Source organism: Calliopsis andreniformis, chromosome 4 (genome assembly GCF_051401765.1).
Source record: "Calliopsis andreniformis isolate RMS-2024a chromosome 4, iyCalAndr_principal, whole genome shotgun sequence".
NCBI classification, from domain to species: domain Eukaryota; kingdom Metazoa; phylum Arthropoda; class Insecta; order Hymenoptera; family Andrenidae; genus Calliopsis; species Calliopsis andreniformis.
The window spans coordinates 1,290,471-1,311,276 of record NC_135065.1 but is presented as its reverse complement, the minus strand read 5'-3'; the positions used below and the strand labels follow the sequence as shown (position 1 = coordinate 1,311,276).

The 20,806-nt window shown below is 35.8% G+C and overlaps 1 protein-coding gene across 2 annotated transcripts in view; it reads left to right on the top strand.

Annotated features, from left to right (window-relative positions):
- Window positions 1–1,587: 1,587 nt before the first annotated feature.
- Window positions 1,588–20,806, top strand: part of LOC143178569 (midnolin-B) — a 40,242-nt gene continuing 21,023 nt past the window's right edge. The window contains exons 1-2 of one of the 2 annotated variants that reach the window (XM_076377307.1): window positions 1,588–2,707; window positions 8,147–8,234. In XM_076377307.1, the coding sequence (XP_076233422.1) occupies window positions 2,235–2,707; window positions 8,147–8,234 (561 nt within the window). In that variant the 5' untranslated portion in view covers window positions 1,588–2,234. The remainder of the gene's footprint in view (window positions 2,708–8,146; window positions 8,235–20,806) is intronic. The other variant, XM_076377306.1, reaches the window with a different exon arrangement.

Here is a 20,806-nt window from a genome sequence, read left to right as displayed (position 1 = left end):
AAGTGAAACGTGAACCGCTCGCGGCGAAGAGTATGGAGCAACGATGAATAAGCCTATTTTCTGATACTAATCATTAAAAGATAAATAGGAAGTAAATATGATATCCAAAGGAGAAATGCTAGCAATAGTGGATCATAAGACACTTGAATATATTGAATCTAAGATTGCTTTCGAGACATCAGTTTTCCTAGTTCAAAAGATTAATCCATAGGAAATAGTATCATGTTTATATACAACAGTGCAAAACATTTGTACACCGTTCATAGAATAGAAAAACATACTATTAATAACAACCCTACAGTTATCATTGAAAAAGATTGAATGAGTAATATCCAAGATAGAATCCCTGAGGGACACCTAAACTAATTAAATTAGTCTGCTTGTCATTAAATTTTATTATTTAGGATCTACCTGTTATAAAACTTGAGATTCAATCAAAGGGTGGACGGTTAAAGCTAATAGCAGATAGTTTAGATAGTAATATGGAATGAGAGACAAAAGCCTGTCTAAAATTAGAGTATACTACATTGACTTGATGTCTTGCCTCAATGACATCTGTAATGAAACAACTATAATTCGTTAAACTGATTAAAGTAGAACAGCCAGTACATAACTACATTCTTTTTCAGTTGATATATTGTTTAATAATAACAATAATTTATCAGAAATCATGTTCTCCGATATCTTCGACATAAGGTTTCCTTTATCTATTGGCCTTTACTGCTCACCAAAAATCTGTCTTTACCCTTAAATACGGAAGTAACAAGACTCAATTTTTACGTCTCAGATAAAATACCTGACATGAGAAATTTGTTATAAATAAGCTAAAGTATACGAGAGATAATAAATTTACAAGTTTTAGGATATACAATATAACCTATAAAATATTAGATTGGGTAACCTATCCTTCTATCTTTCAAAATTAGGGAATACGGTGCTTCATCATCTCATTCCTATGCTAGTGGGTTATGAAATTATTGTTTCATCATATTGTCATGTCCAAACAGTTATTAATCACGCACATTGATCCTTGTGCACTGTTCAACCAATTATCATTATATTCATATTTTTTAGATGACATCGAATGAAACATTCAAATTAAATCAAACGAATACTTTGCAAACATTTTACAACTGAAAACTTTGAGCACTGACGATGCAAATAATTATTAGTAAAGAATCGATTCGTTCGCATTTATTTAGGTTACAGAACTGACAGTTCCACAATAGGCTACAGCCAGCGTTTAAGAGATATCTAGAATGGGAACAATACCTCTGTATTTCCACCTCTGGCCGATAGCACTTCCGAGGGTTCTAGTGAAATTGGACACCCTATATTAATGAAACAAACATCATACATAATTACATACACGCTTTTGTTCGAATAAAAAAGTAGTGACTATTACTACATTAGAGTGATATGTGTAAAAATATTCGAACAGTGCACCGCTAAAATATCGAACGTTCTAATTTCGAATTTATCTCGGTGCACTGAAAAAGCGCGCGCATTATATTCGATGACAAATAGTGTTCGACCGACTCGAATCCGCCATGTTCATTGACCGTCGATCAGTCGGGAGAATCTCGGCCGGGTCTAGGAACCCAGCACTGCTGGGCCAGCAGAAGTCCGGGCTATTGGCTGTTCAGTTGCTGGTCGCAGGTCGCAGGGTTCAGCGGTCGAGGTTGGGCCGCCTGTGGTGTGCGCATGTGTAAAGAAGATAAGAATAAAGACCGTCGATAGGAAGAAAAAGAGAATCCTCGGCACATCGGGTATCTGCAGAGTGACGGGCAACTAGTGTGTTAGTGATAGGAAGAATAGTAAGAATTGGATGAAATATTGAAATATTTCACGTGAAGTCGCTCGCGAGAGTGATCTCTGTACGTGTTCGAACGGCATAAAAATTCTCTCCGTCACCTTCCCTCTTTTTCTACGCCTCTATCATCTCACCGTATCCGTTTCTCCTCCTTCTCCGTCTCTCTCTCTTATTTCGTGTCGTTCCTCGTGGCGTGCGCGTTCCCGAAAGCACCGTACTCGGACCTTCCTCGGTGGTACGATCGTGCAGCACGGGCGAGCGCGTCTCGGACGAGTAGAACGCCGGGAAGCACAGGTGCAGGTGCGGGTGCTGCGAGTACACATATAGGCGTGCGTGACGCGAGAACGTGAGCTGGAACAAAGTAGGTGCGCGAACTCGCCGACACGATCGCGGAGGTGTCGTTAGCGGTTACTGTGGTAGAATGGACGGTAGCACGGGTTCGCCGACGGACACGACGACGGCGATGGGAGATGAGAACAACAAAGGATCAGCGAAGGTACGACGAGATTCGGACGACTCGACTGCCTCGTCTTCTGCCACATCGAGTGCCGCCGCTTCGAATGCCGCCACTTCGACATATTCTACGTCGCAGCCGGAACGGTGCGGACAAAGCTCGATAAGGGCCGGGTCCGCTTCTCCGCTTTGTACAGCCTCGTCTTCGTCGTCGTCGTTGTCCTCCTTCTCTTCCACGTCGTCGCCGGCGCAACCGGGGTGTGGCTGCGTCGCCACCACCGTCCTCGAACCCAACAAAATCACCATTAGCATCACGCCGACCACCGGTGGACAGTTTGATCTCACCGTAGATCGGACCGATACCGTTGAGAATCTTAAGAAAACCATTTCTAAGAGACTGAAGGTCGCTAAGGAACGTATGTGTTTACTACATCGTGAAAGGTTGGTATCGCGCTAAAGGCAGTACACATGTGCGTATGTATTATTCCTACGTAGAATATATTATACCGAGAAATATGCAGAGATTAGGTTTGTCGATTAGGGAACAATTATTTAACATCCTTGGGGTAAAGGTCAGAAAAGGATTGTAGTGGAGTGGGTATTCTTCAATCTCAGATACGTCGATGATGTGTCCTGGTTGATCGGTTCGTTAGATTTTTCTCATGAAGTAGTCGCAGGGGGGGATCAGGCATAGACCTCGTTCCGTGCTCCCCTCAGTGGAAAAAAAGGAAGGAAAAGAAGGTCTGGGTAGATGAATGTGTGTGCATGAACTGCACTGCGCGACACTCTGTTGTGTGCTGTGTCGGGCAGTGAATTCGAGAGGTGCGCGTGAGAGAAAGAACGAAGAACGAAAACAGCGGCATTGACGCGACGAGAAAAAGAGAGTGGGCATAATATTCGTAGGCGTCGTGGGGGCTGCCGGCACGGACTGATCCTCCTCCTTCGTACGAGCACGCGAATGAAACATGGTGGAGAGGAAGGTTGGCATACCATAGACTCACTTTGGGAGTAGGAGGAGGTGGAGGTGGTGTGTAGTAGGTAGAATATCTTGGGAATCGCGTTCCCGTAAAGTGGAACGGTGACAGCTCTCCGTAGTAAGAGGCAGACAAAGAAAGAGGCACAGTTGGCTGGAGAAGATGACGATGACGATGACGATGACGACGACGACGGCAACGATGACAACGGAGTTGGCTATTCCCGTACGCAACACGTCGCTGGAATTTTCTCTCTTTCTCTCCCCTTCCACCGATCTCGTTACTCTGCTCTCTGTTTCTGTATCCCTTACGTATCTCGGGTAACAATAGAGCATCCAATTCTCCTCTGTTGTAAGTTTTCTGGTACTTAAATCTCCTTACATTCAAATTTCAAGACAATTCAATATTAGCGTAAATGAAAGTTTATGAAGTGAGAACTTAACGAGTACTCTATTTCGTTACATTGAAACATTAGTTGAAGTAATTGGCAGCGTGTTATACTTCACATTAAGTACATCTGCACTTACGCAGTAGCGTATTAAGAATTCTGAACACTTTTAGTAGAGATTTAAGAAATTGTGTATGAAATCGAAAGAAAAATTTTCAAGATAAGTGGGATATGTGAATGTAATTTTGACATGTTTAATATTTTGAAGATTTTAAATTGAAACTTAAATTCATGCATCGAAGATATTAATACTATGATACCTTGTGTACTGATTGCTTTATTGATATAAAGAAAAATGAGTAGCAAGTAAAGCGGAATGGCCCCTAGTGGTCGTTAGGGACCATGTTGAGAACCTCTGCATCGCACGATCGAATAGCTCGAAAACTTGCAACGAGGAGAAGTGAACGCTGCCCATCACTACTTGCTCCTTCGTGCCTGCCGGGCCAGTTTCAGGCGCAGGTAGCACACGCGCCGCGCCGGGTTCCTCGCCGCGTATTTAATACATGTGTGTTCGTTTCTCCATGTGCGCCTGTGTGTAAACGTGACACGTGCATGCAGTTAGGGAGGAAGGTTGCACGTCCATGTGTGCTTGTTTGTGTCTCTTTCTCTGTTCTGTCGTTTTACAGCTCCTTGAGACGCATGCGTATCGTGTTAAATGCAGAATACCATGGCCTCACGACGGTCTAATTCGATCGTATTAGTGTTACTTTCCTTGTGGAACTCGTGGACTTGACGCTCTTTTATTGGTTACACATTTTTAAGGGATTTTTACTGCACAAAATTATACTCGCTATAATTGAGCCGTTCATAGGTCAAAGCGATTAAGTCCATTTTAAAGTTTTTTTTTTTTAAATTTTAGTACCCAAATACTTGACTGATTCTTAACATTTTGCATTTAAGATAAATATAAATATTTCGGTATTATATAGGTAATCGATTCGAAAAATGAAGGGCTCAATTGTCAATCGAATGGAATATTTCAACTGATGTTGATCCTGTTAGTAATGTTTTTGACCAACTAAGCATATTCTTTCAGTTTTTAATACCTCCAATATTTTACAATACTTATTAAAAATTTTACTCGATCTTGTGCAACTCTTTCATGGTTAGTAGGATAAACATGCTGCAGGTATTTTTTTTCTATCATTGCATCTAGTAACATTGGAAACATAATTAAAAAAAATCATTCGGCCACGAAGGGGTTAATAAACAATTGTATCCTTTGTTTCGTTCAGAACAGGGATCTTGAAAAAAGAGATCGAGTTCTTATCGGTAGTGTACCTTAACAGTTTTGCATCGTTGTTCAGTATGTGTCATCATAAAAGACTCATACCTGTTAGTCAGTCATCCTCTTTGTACATACAAGGCACGGAACCTTTCTTGCATATGCTACGTATTTTTGTTACTGAGGGTCATCTGTCGGAAACACGTTGAAACCTTTGCCAGATCATGTTGTAATAGATAAAGGTCCTAATTAGATTATGCAGAATTTGCAGAATTAATTAAAGGTTTAAATTGAAATGTCTGTAATAATGCAATGGGTCTTTGTATAATATGTAGAACAACATTAATTTATGTAGGTATAGTTGATGGACGTGAAAATTATTCACAAAATTATTATTAATGATTTTTCGATGATCAATGATTTTTCTGCGAGTAATCGGAGAAAACTATCGAACAAACAAGCAGAGCTACTTTCATACGGAATATGGAATTGGAATACGATAGTGGGTTGACCTAAGGGAACGATAAGGAGAGAATACTTGTAGTGTGAACAATGAGTGTTCCTGTCCCATCTTGCTTTGTGTGTGTACTTACGTTTGCCTCGATTTAGATTTCGCGTATATTCTTAGAACAATCGTGTAGCCATGTTTTTTAGCCAAAGTTCAATTTTACAACATTAAGTCTTTTAACGTCACGGTCTGCTTTTGAATATCTTTCTTTATGATTTATCTTACACATAAAATGCAACTTTAGATTTATCCCAACAAACACTTTATCTTCGTCAACTCGTAATAAACTGCAGTCATAGAAACGTGACTGGTGCCTTCGTATCGCTTGCTTAAACGTTCAGGCTTTGCAATTGTAATGAAAGGAATATGTATTTGTATTTTACATTGTTTAATTAATTTATCGTTTTGATGGAAAAATTCAATACAGGTACACAAATTAAGATAAAATGTGTAGAACCAAATATAAAATACATTTTTCAATTTAATTTGATTAATTTATTTTTTTGACTGAAAAATGTTCAAAAATATTGTCACCATTGGTAAATTGGAATATATGTCAGTATATTAATTCGGGTTGTTCGTTTATGAAAGGCTAAATATCGACCGTTTTTACTGTGGACAGGCATAAAGGTCAGCGACTTCGATCGCACCAGGATCTTCGGAAAAACCGTTAAGCTGGTTACAGTGCACGCGCGTGGCGCCAGGGTCGCGGTTGAGTCTTCAAGATCCACCACCCTCGCATTTCCGTTTTCTTTAATAGTCCATTAGCTGTCAAGATGCATTTTATTTCGATTTTATGGGGAAATGAAGTCAAAAATCTTTACGTTTAATTCTGAAACAATTTTTTGCCATTTTTGGAGCTGCTTGTGAATGTATTTTTGGGATCGAAGTGAGCCGTACAAATAATAAATGATGGAATGCCAGTATTTTTCCAATTGTTTAAATAATTCGGTAATAGATACTTTCAAACACGCCTGTATATTTGAATGTATAGTAATTAGATTATTGATGCTTGTATCTATGCTAAATTGAAAATGTGTTAAATAAATATTAGCCCTTCTAGTATTACATTATGTTTACTGTGCTTATCAAGAATTGAGATTTATAACTGAAAATATCCAGAAAAATATTTTTTTTTCCAAATATACGTTACGTGAAGTATTGCATTAACAAATTTATTACTTATACGTATTACATATTACTCCGTACAGTATACGAATTTCAATTTATTAATCTTCCCGACTATTATAGTATGACAGGAAAAGTATTACTATTAGTCAAATTTTGACTCCACTGGTATTTTTAATTTTTCGACTCTTTGAGGGCCCTCGAATTTAAAAATATCATAAAATCGATGACTAAATTCTGTATGTATAGCATGTGTGTCTGTGTGTGTATGTGTTGACGTCTGCTTTATATCTCTGGACTAAGTTATCAGAATTTTATAAAATTTGGTATAGTGATGTCTGTACATGCGGCATTAATGCTATTAAATTTTTGAAAAATTTGATCAAGTGGGCGGGAAGATACGGAGGTATGGAGTACCGTGTGTCATCATTAAAGGAAGTTGAAGTTACAAAACATTTTATTCAATCAAATTTTCAATACTTTATAAAAATACTATGGGTAAAAAAGATTTCTGCCCCAGGCTCGCGCGCGCGCGCATACACGCATACACGCATACACAAATATGCTGAATTCTGGTAATAAACTACTTATCTGGTGTCGGAAAAATATTGCAACCCCGTTGTCAATGTTTATTATTGGTACTGTCACGCTGAGGCCGTTTTTATATGAGATTAGTAGTGAATAAAAGAATTGGTAAGCGAATAGAGGAAAAGAGGAGAGGGAGTAGTAACATACTGCCAGAAAATAACGCCTAAGTCTCTTCCTGTAGTCTATGGCATTAGGGTGTAGTTAATCGTGCTGATTAGATGTAAATTCGTATTCTAACACCGCTAATCAATTATTTCGTAAATATATAAAGTAAAAGTAAAATAAAGTTCTAACTTTTGAATAGAAGCAATAACAGATATAGCGTTTTCGATAAGATGAAGTGAAATGTTTAAACAGGAAGTTGCTCAAGAACTTCTGCAATGTGCTGAGTCAATACCAATTCCTCCATGCCCTATTTATGGCTCATTGGATATTAATTGTCTGATTATGTATGATTTTGGTGAATTGTTTAATTTTTAAAATTATATTGGTTTGTTATATTTTTTATTTTCAGGTGTAGTAATAAATGTCTAATGATATCGAGATTGTTAACTATTCAAACTGGCACGTATATTTTAGTTAACCCCTTGTAGTCCAATTTATTTTTTCCAATTTTAATAATCTAGTTCCAATTATTTTCTTTGAATTTTTCCAATTCATTTTCGCCGTAGTAACTTCAATTGGTTTTTCATGATTTTATATGCTGTGTAAATGTATTATCAGTAGGTATGTCCAATTACACTTGAGGTCTGTAAAGGATGGAACAAGTAATATTAAAGATTATGGTAAACGATTGCGAATGAATTGTTCTCAAACTTTAAATCTCTTAAAACTTTTCGTACTAGGTTTTGCGCGAGAATGAGTACATAATATCTCAATCGTGGCAGACTTATTTACAATTATCACAGATTTTAGTAATAAACCATTCGTTGTTTTAAATATTTAATTATTAACACAAAAATTTTGTTAACAGAATATTTCAATAACATTTAAAAATTTGTGTTTTCAGGCAATTGTGCGAGGGTACGCTCGAGGAAAATCGCTTACAAGATGGCAGTCGACTAACATTGTTGCCTAATGTGGAAACCGGCCTATTGGTAAGTTTTATTTTTAATCTATTGCAACACAAATTAGTTAAAAATGCTGATTTTGGAACAATTATTTTGTTTTTGCCAAGCTGATTATCTTTCTTATACGTATAATATAAAACCTCTAGATATAGAATTACTTCTTGAAAGTAGGAATCAACTTTCTGTGTGCGTATAATACTCTACCATTGACGACTCTCGAACATTTGCTAATAAAACTGATCGATCTTGTTGCCGATTGTAAGACGAACACAACACTACAGACGTTTTTTTTTTCACCACATCCGTAATCGCGACTCTTTCCTCGATACAAGAGGGAGGGATGCTTGAAACAGGAATTATCACAAGAGCAAAAAACGCGCGCAAAGTCGCGATCCGTGCAAACGCCGTTAACTCCATCCTTCGTGTACCATCGGGTTACTTGGTTTCTCGGTCACCGTATCGTCGCTGTTATATTTCCGTATATATTATCTCGTTACCCGTTTCTCTTAAATTTCTACGGTGTCGCTGTGATTTGACAAAAATAAGCGCCGTCAATTCACATTTTCATTGTTCCAAGGTGAGTTAAGTGGCATTCGTAAACTATAATTTAGCCTAGCTTGTGGCGTTCAAATTTCTAACGCGAAGGTGTCGTTGTGTTTCACATTATCCTCATCAATAGACATCTTACACTTTCGCAACGCAGGATTAGGGAAGCTTTATTATATTATTTATAAACAATTTTCTTATATGAAAGTTGTCGTTTAAATTTGTATTGCTGTTAGTAAATATATCCCAGTTGATAAGAATTAGTAGGCAATAGTGGAGTTAGGTGCTGTCCAATTATTTACCAAAGTGTGTTAGTGATGACTTGTTTTGGGGCAGTTTTGAAGTGGGAAGGTCGATACTATTCCACCTTTGAAGGATTTATGATAGGGACTCAGTGTGCATGTAACATGGAAAGAGAGTGAGACTAAGCAATCCTAGACCTGTCGGCAGGCAACGGCTGGTAATCACATTGGGTCTTCTAGATATCGAGTGTCATGGAATTGTTTGAACACAGGAGACTGAGAATGGCAAGCGGCCCGACGCCGTATTGCTAAAGCATAAGAATATTGTTCCTAGAGCAATGCCTTTTGGTAAGAGGATTGTGATGAATACCACGACGCTTATCTCAGAACCATCGATTTGGAACGTTTTTTAACCCTACAATAGCTTCATAAAATTGCAAATTTTGATTAAAAAAATGGTTTTTATTCTTTAAAATGTTTCTTTACATTGTAAAAAATGTAAAAAAAAATACGTTTTACTTTTCTTTATTTTCATCGACACCTTGCCATGCCCAAGTCTCATTCAGGATAAACTGTCACATGGTTAAAGAATTTCGCACAGGTGCTACTAACAGCAGTATGTTTCTCAATTTCGCAGGCAAAGACAGACAAGTAGTTTGAACTTAGTTATTCGATTTGAATCGATAAAAAGGAAGCTCATCTGTGCAGGCAGCCGGTGCATGCGCGTACAAAGGACACGGTCGATCTCACTCTCATTGAAATAGTGTCTAGTCTGCGCTTAAAGCGCTGGCAACAGCGCATCTTAGGTCCTTATCGCGACCGAGACTCGTTCGCATGGCTGTCAAGGGGACCGCCTGTTCGAGTCTCGGTCACCCGCAGTCAATTTTAATGTGCGTTTGTGTGTAGGTGGTATACGTACTAGCCGAGGCAACTCCACCCAGCATTACTGCTAGTGGCTACATACACGATTCGTGCTTTCGTGGGTGGTTACGAAGAAACGGGGCGAGACCTATGCCGGTTCTTGCGCTACACAGTTGGCCAGTCTGATCGGTTCTTTTCGACTGAAAATCTCAATCGACGAGCATACCTCGAGTTCCTTTTTACCATTCATTCTTTTGCGATAGAATTCTCGTGTCTAATAAGATCGAGGTCTCTTTGTTCATTCCAATTATTTTTATAGCAACTTCGAAATAATAGTCAAATAGTAGAAAATCTGTCTTCGAGCTGTTTGAATCTAAGGCGACAACACGATTGAGATTTGCGGACATAAGGGAATTTGTTAGCCTTCGGATTAGTCTGATTCAGTGGGAGGTGTAAATTGATCAATACGGTGTAGTTGCAGCGTCCAAAGTAAATTAGTTACTGGCAGAGGAAAGTGATCAAATCCGGACCCTACCCCTATGTCGGACACCCGATTTATTTCGTTCAATATGTGTTGCACTCGAGTAATGAGCCACATAACTATTTTAGAATACTATTATAAAGCAATGGAATCGTATTGCATCTATTTGCTATTTAGTATTAGTGAAGAATGCGTTAATTGTCATTTTTAGTTTCTCGACTGTTATTATTATATTATAACAATAGGGGGAAAGTATTGATACGGATTAAATTTTGAGTCCAGCCCCCCCTCTCCCTGCATTACCCCAACGTTTTGAGATCTCTTGAGTCCAAAAAAGTCAAAAGACTGATAACTAAATTGTGTATGTATAGATGTGCGTTCGTGTGTGCCTGTGTGTGAGCGCGTGTCTGTTTTTTGCTACATATTTTTAGACTGAGCTATCGAAATTTGATGAAATTTGGTATGGCGGTTTCTGTATATGAGGCATTGATGATATTAGATTTACAAAAGATTTGGTCAAGTGGGAGGGAGGGGCTTTACCTGAGCTATGTATGTATGTATGTGGCGTCTATTTTCCTATATATCTCTGGACTGGGTTATCGGAATATTATAGACAGTTTTATTGTATCGAGTTCTAACACATTATAAACCAGTATTATTGGCAAAAAGGACTGTTCTTAAATACCCCTTCCCACCCCAGAACTAAAACTGTTATATTTTGATAATAAGCTACTCGTTCGATGTCGACAAAGTATCGTAACCGAGTTGCCAATTTTTATGATTTGTGAAATTGTTTCATTGTGTTTTCTCTTAGACATAATTTAACTTGCAAAGTGTTAAGTATTAGTTTCTCTTGTTTACTATTTTTTAACTGTTTCTTACGGGGTATAGTAAATCACGCATGTTTTCGAAATAATCCTCTTTTCTAAGTCGGATCCCTATGCTTTTTCAAGTGATTAACTTGACCAACAACGACGCCATCTGTATCTTTTGCGAAAAATTTCCTTAGACCATATATGTATACTATTAGACGCGGCTTGTGTATAGTGCGTGAATAGGAAATGCAGGAATCGAATTAGGCAAAGATGACATGGAAAGTGTAACGTCAAAAAATGATTCAAATTCAGATGATGTGGGCAAGAGGTGATTCAAAATAGTTGACACGCTATTAACTTACATTATAAATTATTAAAAATGATGCAAACATGCTGTGTTCCAGATTGCAAGGAAAAACACAACAATATATAGGCAACAATTTAGTTTATAATAAAACTAAAATACGCACAAGACTGACTAAAATTATTTCATTTTATAATCTACAATTAGAAATAAATAATTTTCGTTCAAACAGTTGAACTAAAATAAGTTTTAAGAAAATAATCAGACACCTTTTACAGAATATTATCAATTTCTTAATATCGAATTAAAATAAATTTTGCAAAATTATAATCTCCAAAATATGTTATAATGAGCACTAATTACAATTGAAAAAGTAAAATAAAAATTAATGACTAAAATATATATCTATCAAAAATATTATCTTGCATACTTTAAAAAGAATATATGTATACATTTATTTATTTCTTAGAAAAATTAACAACATATTCAAGTCGACGTTAAAATAGGTTTTAATGTTTAAAACATTAGTATATCGCTCTTCTAAAAGTGCATAGGTAATATATATCGTGCTAGCATAGCTTATACACCTTGCCCACATGTGATATTACGTGGATATTTTATCTTTGCTTCAGGGAAATTATCTGACGCCGTGTTTATAAGTACATAAGTTTATAAGTGTTTATAAGTAACGCAATGATTGAGCTCATGTAGAATGTTCAGAAGCAGAAAAAAGTAAATATATTTGCACCTTATTTAAAAAAAAGTAACCAAGAAAATTTTGAAAATTACTATAAATAAATCATTTTATTTCATAACCAAAATCTATTTTACTTTCTTCACAAAAAACATCTAAACAAGGTGTTTCAGAAATACCTGTGAATACTTCAGGAGCTAAATTTACACACTGCAATAAGTAAAAAATGTCATATGAATATATTGATGACTTAATACACAAACGTTGTATGTCTACTCTTGATCAGGATTGAGTTTTTATAGTATAAATGGGTTTTATATTGTAAATAGATTTTATGTTATAAAATCTCAAACTTGACCAAAAATGGACATTCAACGTTTGCGCATTAAGTCATCAATATGCCCTATATACCTTACTTCTCGATTATTACAGAAAATGTTCGAAATGTCGGCCACGTGCCTCAACACACAGTACTGCACGCCTTAAACTTCTTTCACAAGGCGATTCAGGAATCGGGATTCACGTCTATGTTGTTCTTTGTTTTCCCCAATCACAGACAAAAAAGACAGATATATGATTGCAACAAGTTCGCGCGTCAAAATATCACTTAATTTTGTAGGATTTTCCGATAATCATAAAACAAAAGATTTTCCAGCAAAAGTTAGTCAGTTTCAAATGAGCTACATATTGCGATATTATAAATTTCCAAAAAAACTTTTTGTTAAGAAAAAACCAAGTTGACCAAGTTTTTTTTAAATGTGATTATATACTTTTGCTTCGGTTGTATTGTACTTGTTGGTTCTTGTTCATGATGTACGCGTTTTTGATTAAAAACTTTCCCGAGAAAATGGATGAAATTGAAGTTTTATCCATTTGGCTTCTACATAAAAGAAGTAATAAAAAAAGGAAAGTGAATAAAAAATATTGGGTTCATTCGGTTAATAGCTTAAGAAAATAAAAAGGAACTTTCCACGTATTATTTGAAGAATTCTAAAGGATCTCTAATAAATTCTTTAATTATTTTCACGTGTCTAGTATATCATTTGAAGAACGTCTTAATAATATACAATATTCAATAATAAAGAACGAAACAAATATGCGCGGCAGTATATCACTAAAAAAAAAGATTATAAAATCAATCAAAATGCACGTATGTATATGAATATTTCTAACTATTCTACAAATATCTCACAATTCTGGTATTTTCTGAACATGTTCAAATAACTATAGAATCTTCGAGTAACATGTAGATATACTCCGACATAGAATTTTTATAGGTCAGAAAATAAATATCATTATATGTAGATAAAAATAATGAATGAAAGCAACAATAATATATTTAATTCTTCCTACATTTGATTTTTTCCCCACACATAAATTGAAAAAATGAATTTTGCCAGTTTTCTGGTAAAAAATCGCCGCTAGCGGCCAACCGATCAGGAATACATAAAATTCGTATCTTGATTCTGTATTTCGAGAATCGTCGCGTGAATGGTCCCACTGAATTACATGTATAGTCAGTATCCATCATATGTGAATCACGATTCAGGAATCGCCGTGTGAAAGAACTCTTAACATTGAGTTTCGCATTCGTTCAAAAATATCAGGCGTTCCTCGAATAGGCTCAAACCATTTTGTATCTTTTCTTACAGTTCATGCACATTATTTATTTGAGCTTGATACATACTAACATGTAATAGTGTTCCTTGAGGCACGTGGCAGATACTTTCGAACATTTTCTTGAATCATTCATTACTCGAAAAGTAAGATATGCAACACATGTTCATGTTCATATGATATTTTTTACTTGTTTTAGTGTGTGGATTCAGCTTCTAGATATTGACATGTATTTCTAAAACATCCTGTATTAGGCAGTCTTAGTACGTGAGAAAAAAGGGGCTTAACTTTGAAACTCTTCTTCTAAACCATCATTTTTGACAATTTTTGATAAATTCGAAAATACTTTTCACTGTAATTTTTTATATGAATTTTGTCATGGCAAGTCTTTAGAACACTAATCAAACGTTTTTTTTTCCATTAAAACATGAATTTTAATATTAACATTAACAAAGTTATACAAGTCAATTCAGAGTCCAACTTTTGTCATTTTTTTCTAACTTCTTAATGTTTCAGGTTGCATTTTCATAGATCTGTAGTTTTAAGATTATGGTAGTGGAAAAAATGGTTAAACCTCTTTTCTTCATACTCATTCTAACAATGTGTATACTGTTAAGGACAGTTAATGAGGATTTTCAATACTATTGCGTAATGTTCATCTTTCATAAAATGTACTACGTTATTTAATGAAGAACGAAGGACACACTATGTTAAATATTAGAAACGTATCACGTTAGAGATCCTTAACCTTTTTGTCTATCTAATAAGGATTACAGAAATGAAATCGAGGTTATGTTCAGGTGAGAAATGCAGGCGCCATTAAATTGAACCGCCATTTCGTAAAATAAGCTTAAAATTTGTTAACCAAGGAGTAATTGAAATGCCTCGGCAGAAAGTTTTATCGATCGCCATATATGGAAGCTCTCTGAAATGATACTTGTTTTCACAGTATCTTTAACACATAATATGCAAGATGCATCCAAAAACAGCATTAAATGTAATTCACGGAATCGTGTTATGATTGTTTGATGTATGAGTTCTGTAGTTTCGTAGAGCTTGATTAATTATCGCAGACGTTACTAAATGAAGATAGAGACAGTTGCTCGTATTGACCAAAGGAAAAACAGACTAAATTGTATCGCCTCACGAATAACGAAAATGGTATAAATGCGATGATGTCATCGTTTCAAGCGTTTCAATTTCAGTGAGATAAAAAGAAGTCGCGAGGTCGCGTTGCAATTCAGTTTTTATCTTGTGCTTCTTAACGAGAGATAGGTCGCTTGTAACAAATGTATACAATATTTAAACGCTTACAATATTTCTCCAACAATGTAATGGAAAATGATCCAATGAAATTATAATTAGGAGGGTACTCCCATTTAAAGGTCTAGCTGTATAAGAAATATCTGAAAATTTAGAAGGTAAGGGTATATGGCAAAGTCGCGATTCGAACAAACATAGTTTGATCGTGATCGGGCTCAAATTGTAGGCCCTAATGGTTATAAAGTATTAAGAATTTCTTTTTAGCTATTTTTATACAAAATTGTTTTACATACTAGTATTCTCCAGAAGTAGGAACTATGAAAACAAAGAAAATATCACAAGCCACCGATACAGACTCGGATATAATCGCTGAAAACACATGACGACAACAGCAATCCTTCTTGTTCTATTTAATGGATAAGAAGATGGTCAGTATACAAAATTTCTAGCGGTTGTATCCCAGTTTGTACGAGTCTAGGGTCTAGATGTATCATTACATTTAAGAAACCATGGGAAGTGTTATTTTTAGTTATTTTACTCTTATAAGTTCACATTCTTCATCTTTTTCATTTAATGATATTTAACCACTTACGTTGGCAACTGTTTCGTGGACACGCGTGACCACATCGGCCTTATACTCGAGATAACCGACTATCAACGTGTGTAACACGTCATTTCCAAATCTGAGACAAAAACCTTTCGACGTGCGTGGCACGTCATTTCCAATTGCGAAACAAAAACCTTTCAATGCGCGTGACACGTCATTCCAGCACAAGTGGTTAAGTAGGTGATCAAAACTATGAGATATAAAATATTTTGAATACATTTTTTAATCTTTGCTCAACCAATGCTGGATCACTTTTAATTCAATGGGAGCAGCAAAGTAGAGAAACGGTAACGTTTGCTCGTTTGCTGGGGTAACAATCAGTCTTATCGCTTTAACATTTACGATGACTGCGTGGAGAGTCAGGAGACGCGTCAGTGTCTCGCGCCAAGCAGTTGAGTGGCGCGTGACGCTAGCAGTATATGTATCTTTTCTGCGACCAAAACGTCCAAAAACTTTAATAGCGATTTTTTTTGACACAGTGCGTAATGTACTTTAACGATTGTCACATTGTTAAGTATTACCATACGCGTAAAATGAGCCCTCACGTATGTAAATTGGGATAGGAAGAGGTGAAATATAGAAATATTTAATTTTACGTGCAGGAGTAATTTAACAAGCTCAGTTTCATCCGACGGCAATACTTTTTTCAGGCGTTTATATTTTTGTCGCTAGATGGCTTTAGCTACGCAACTAGGAAGCTGTTAAAATCCGCCAAGTTTTAAATGAAAAGATTAATAATAAAAGCTTATATATATCGTTCTAAAAATTAATAAGCATAATATCAAAGCTGTGCCTACTACGACAGTGCAAATAGCTTCGAAGAAACATTTAAAATATAAAAACACCAGGTTGTTGAATTCCGTTTGAACTCTGGTTCCTACAAAAAGTTTCCCACATAATTAACCTACGAAAAATCTCCAAAAAAAATTGATCCACCTAAAGAAGAAAAAATATTGAACTTAAATAAAACTAAAATATTGAATTTCAAAAAAATATAATTAAAAAACATTTCAAAGAATGTTTATTATCATTTGATTCGAAAAAGTAGTGAAATTAAAGGTAGCTGACCAATTTATAAAGAGTGTTCTAAATTTCGGTAATTACGAAACCACCAGTAAACATTAATGTATTTGACGTGAAGAAGCTATTGAAATCAAAAGTACTTGCTCTGTTTGTACAGATTCCGCCACGTTAATTAGAAAATCGGAATAAAACATTAATATTTTAAATGGATATTAATGGATACACAAATAATGGATACATGTGGAAAGCAGAAAAATGAAACCTAAGAGTGTACTCGGCGAGCCCTTTTTATCAAAATCATATACATGTAAAATTGGTGTAACAATTTAAATTGAAGAAATATATAAACCCCAGAAAGTATTAACGCACAAAAATGAATTTTAACAAGCATTAAACCTCTAAACGATATTAAACGCCCCCCAAACAATTATTCAAAAGATATTAAACTCCAAAAACATGTAACCTTTACAAATGAGGTTTAAGGTCATAAAGTGTATATTTAACACATTCACGCTGGCATGTACCACCGGTGGCTCACACTTGAATATCCCATCAGGCGGCACGTACCATTAGTGGCTTCCACCGTTCGACAAAGTAAAGCGCTCTTAAAGCAGCCGTCCATTTTCGAGAAACTCGAATTGCAGTGCCGGCGTGAACGTGTTAAATAATGTTTCAAATAATGTCGTTATTTGTATACTATCGAGGACACTATCATACATGACGCCACAAGTCGATCGTCTGATTTTGATAAAAAGGGCCCGCCAAATATATCTTAGGTTTAATTTTCCTGGTTTTCACATATATCCGTTATTTGTGAATCCATTTAAACTATTGATGTTTTATTGCGATTTTTTAATTAATGTGTTGTGGAGCATACTGTAGAAACGGGGCAACCACTTTTGATTTCAGTACCTTCTTCAAGTTCAATACAGTAATGTTTTCTGGTGGCTTCGTAATTGCCGAGATTTAATATCTTTTAGGTGCTTTTTCGGGTGGATTCATTTTTGGAGATTTTTTTGTGGGAACCAGAGTTTAAACCGAACTCAACTACCTGGTATTTTTACGTTTTAAATTGGGGTGGGGGGTTGGGGGCTCTCTCTCTAGCAGACAGTATTGAGTCTAACAGGCAAGCTGAGTAAATTATGTTTGCGCCTTTATGGTGTATTTTTACAATGGAATCAAAAGGAATCATAAGGGAATCATAACGATGAAGTATTGTTGAACGCATTTTCTGCAGTGGAAAATGAAGATGAATACTTGGGTACTAAATGCTTTAACAGAGATCAAATTATTTTTAGTCGTATATTAAAATGTATAAGATAAAACAATAACAGTTTCTAAATTTGTTCGAAAAAGATTATTGTGAAGTTGGATTTTAAATCTCAAAGAAGTTTGAAAAAATATAAATGTCTGGTTACAAATAAGCATTATCGGTGACGGAAATTGTTTTTGGTTGCTGATAACCATTATCGATGATGGGAATTTTATTTTGATTACCGATAACCATTATCAAACACGGGAATTTTAGTTTAGTTACCGATAACCATTATCGATTACGTTAACATTTTTTGGTCACCAGTACTTACACATTTCGACATAAGTACATCAGTCCTGTCTCGAAGTTTTACAATTTGGTCCTAGGCCCGAAGATCGGTCCCTAGTGGTAAACCATAATGGTATGTCTACATCATTCGCTTGCTCACGAGCAGAGCCGCTCGCAAGCCTGCCTGGGCCAGCTCTAGAGCGCGTATCTTCCTCTCACGTAAAATGATGAGAAAGAAAATGAAGGAAAACCAATAATGTGACGGATCGAGGGGCTGCCTTAGCATCGTCTTCCTCATTTCGTATTCTGGGTCTATTCGTAAGTTTCAGAAGTGTCTGTTCGTGACTTTGACTCCGAGTTAAAGAGACTTTGACTACGAGTTAAAGTCACGAATGAGACTTGTGAGGAGAAGGGTATTGTCTCAGCCGGTGGGTGATCTGAATCACTGAAAGTTACCTTTTTAAACGCAAACATATATACTTTTTGCACTTCTCTTACCCTTCTACCTCTCTGGTCGACATCTTTTGAGCTTCCAGTACTACGAGTATGATCCTTCTCCCAAGGCAGTGACAATCTTCAATTAATTATGGATTGCAAATCAATTATACCAAGTGTAAAAGGTTTACATGTATGAACAGTTTAACTACTTAATGTAAAGACGTATTGTTTTACAGCCATACCTAATTCTGGAAAGAATTTAATTGGCTGAAGGGGGTTGTTGTGCCGCCTCCTGAAAGTAGTAGGTACTGCAGGATAGATTGGAACGAAATTCTCGAAACAGTGTGGTTTGTCGTGTCGCCAAATAAATAAACATGATCTTTTCGAGCTAAATACCATAAAAGTACAGAAAATATCTGTGAAAGATCCACCAAGTGTCGAGTGACAAAGGCGGGGCCCCCTGGAGTTAGAGAATCTTCAAAAGACCTTTATACTTGGAAGGTATCATGGACAGCACAAATGAGCATTCGTAGCTCATTCGTGGTGATCGTGGTCTTCGAGCTTATACTCGCTTATGGGAATACAAGTCCTCAAAAGCAGGCTCAGGCAGGCTTGTGAGCGGTTCTGCTCGTGAGCAGACGAATAATGTAGAAGGAAAGATGAAGTCGAAAAAATCAAGTTCCTTGTTTGCTATCGGATTTTTCTGCAAGTAACACCAATCAATCTCTTTTGTTGTCCCGATGAAAATGATACCGAACACGACATGATTCCGCTTATTTATAATAAAGATATTTAGAACTTGGTTTATAGAAAGGTTTGGAGTAGGATGAGGAAGACCTTCTCTTGTACAAATCAAGTTTTCTGTATCTTTGTTATAAATAACTGAATCGTGTTTTGTTTGGTACCATTTTCATCGGCAGTGCATAAGGGATCGATTAGGGTTACTTACGTTAAAATTTGATAGCAGATAAGAAATTTATCTTTCTACATTTCTTAATCCCTATTCTTATCCTTGTCTTTTGTGGGCGTAGAGTTCGAGTTCGAAGATTTTCATTATTTGTTTACTCCATGGCATAGAAAGAATGAAATGGTGGGGATATATATATATGTCATAATAAAATTATAAAAATGTAAGAATATATTTTTTCAAAACTACTCGTTGCAAGGCTCAATCTTGCATAAAATGTGAACAGATTATTTTTATTTTGTTACAACGCAAAAATCCAAAGTTCTATTTTACCCGTATTTAATACTTCGGCTTAAAAAAAGATCGATCAACATTTATTTAGAAACAATAACGAAAACATGCTATTTTTAATACATCATTTAAACAAATAGATGTTTTTACAAAGCTATTCACATAGTTACATTTGTCGTTCAAAAATATGCAATTGTCAAGTTTCATAAAAATTGGAGATTCATGCCTCGAAGTGTTCCTCAATAATATATAATAATAATAATAATAATAATAATAATAATATTGTGTACATGTGTTTGAAAATACATATCTATTAGATAATTAAATGACCAAATAATTTTTTTACGTAGTGAGAATTGATGAAAACTATGATTTTGGTATAGAAGTATAATTTAAATATCTACCTTTAACATTAATTTACCTAATTCTCATTTAAAATATTCTATTACGTATCTACTGTATTTACTAAAATATAAATTATTCATTTATAATTGTAGATTTAAAAAATTATCTATAATTACTGATTTATTTCAATAATGATTAATCTGTGAATAATGATTATAATTACCATGATTACTTCAATAATCGATCACAGAGGTAATCATAACATTATTAGATACAGCTGAACTCTGGTCGTGAATTCAGTTTGAGTGAATTTCTATCCTTAAAGAATGTCAGTTGACCAAATTAACTCGATGCTGGTTGAGAGGAAACTCCTGACCTGACAGTTTTTTCCTCTCACGAAAAACGGTCTAGACCAGAGTCCTGACCGAAGTCCTGATTGGTTATAACTGCTCTCGAATTCCAATCAAGACAAAGCTCCTGACCGATTATAACCGCTCACGAATGACCAAAAATCTTGACCGTTTGTTTTGGTCAGATTATACGAGTGAGACGAAACCTGTAACCATTCAAACCTCGCAATAATCCCGAGAGCGACCCGTCGTGTCATTTTGGTCGGCTCTCT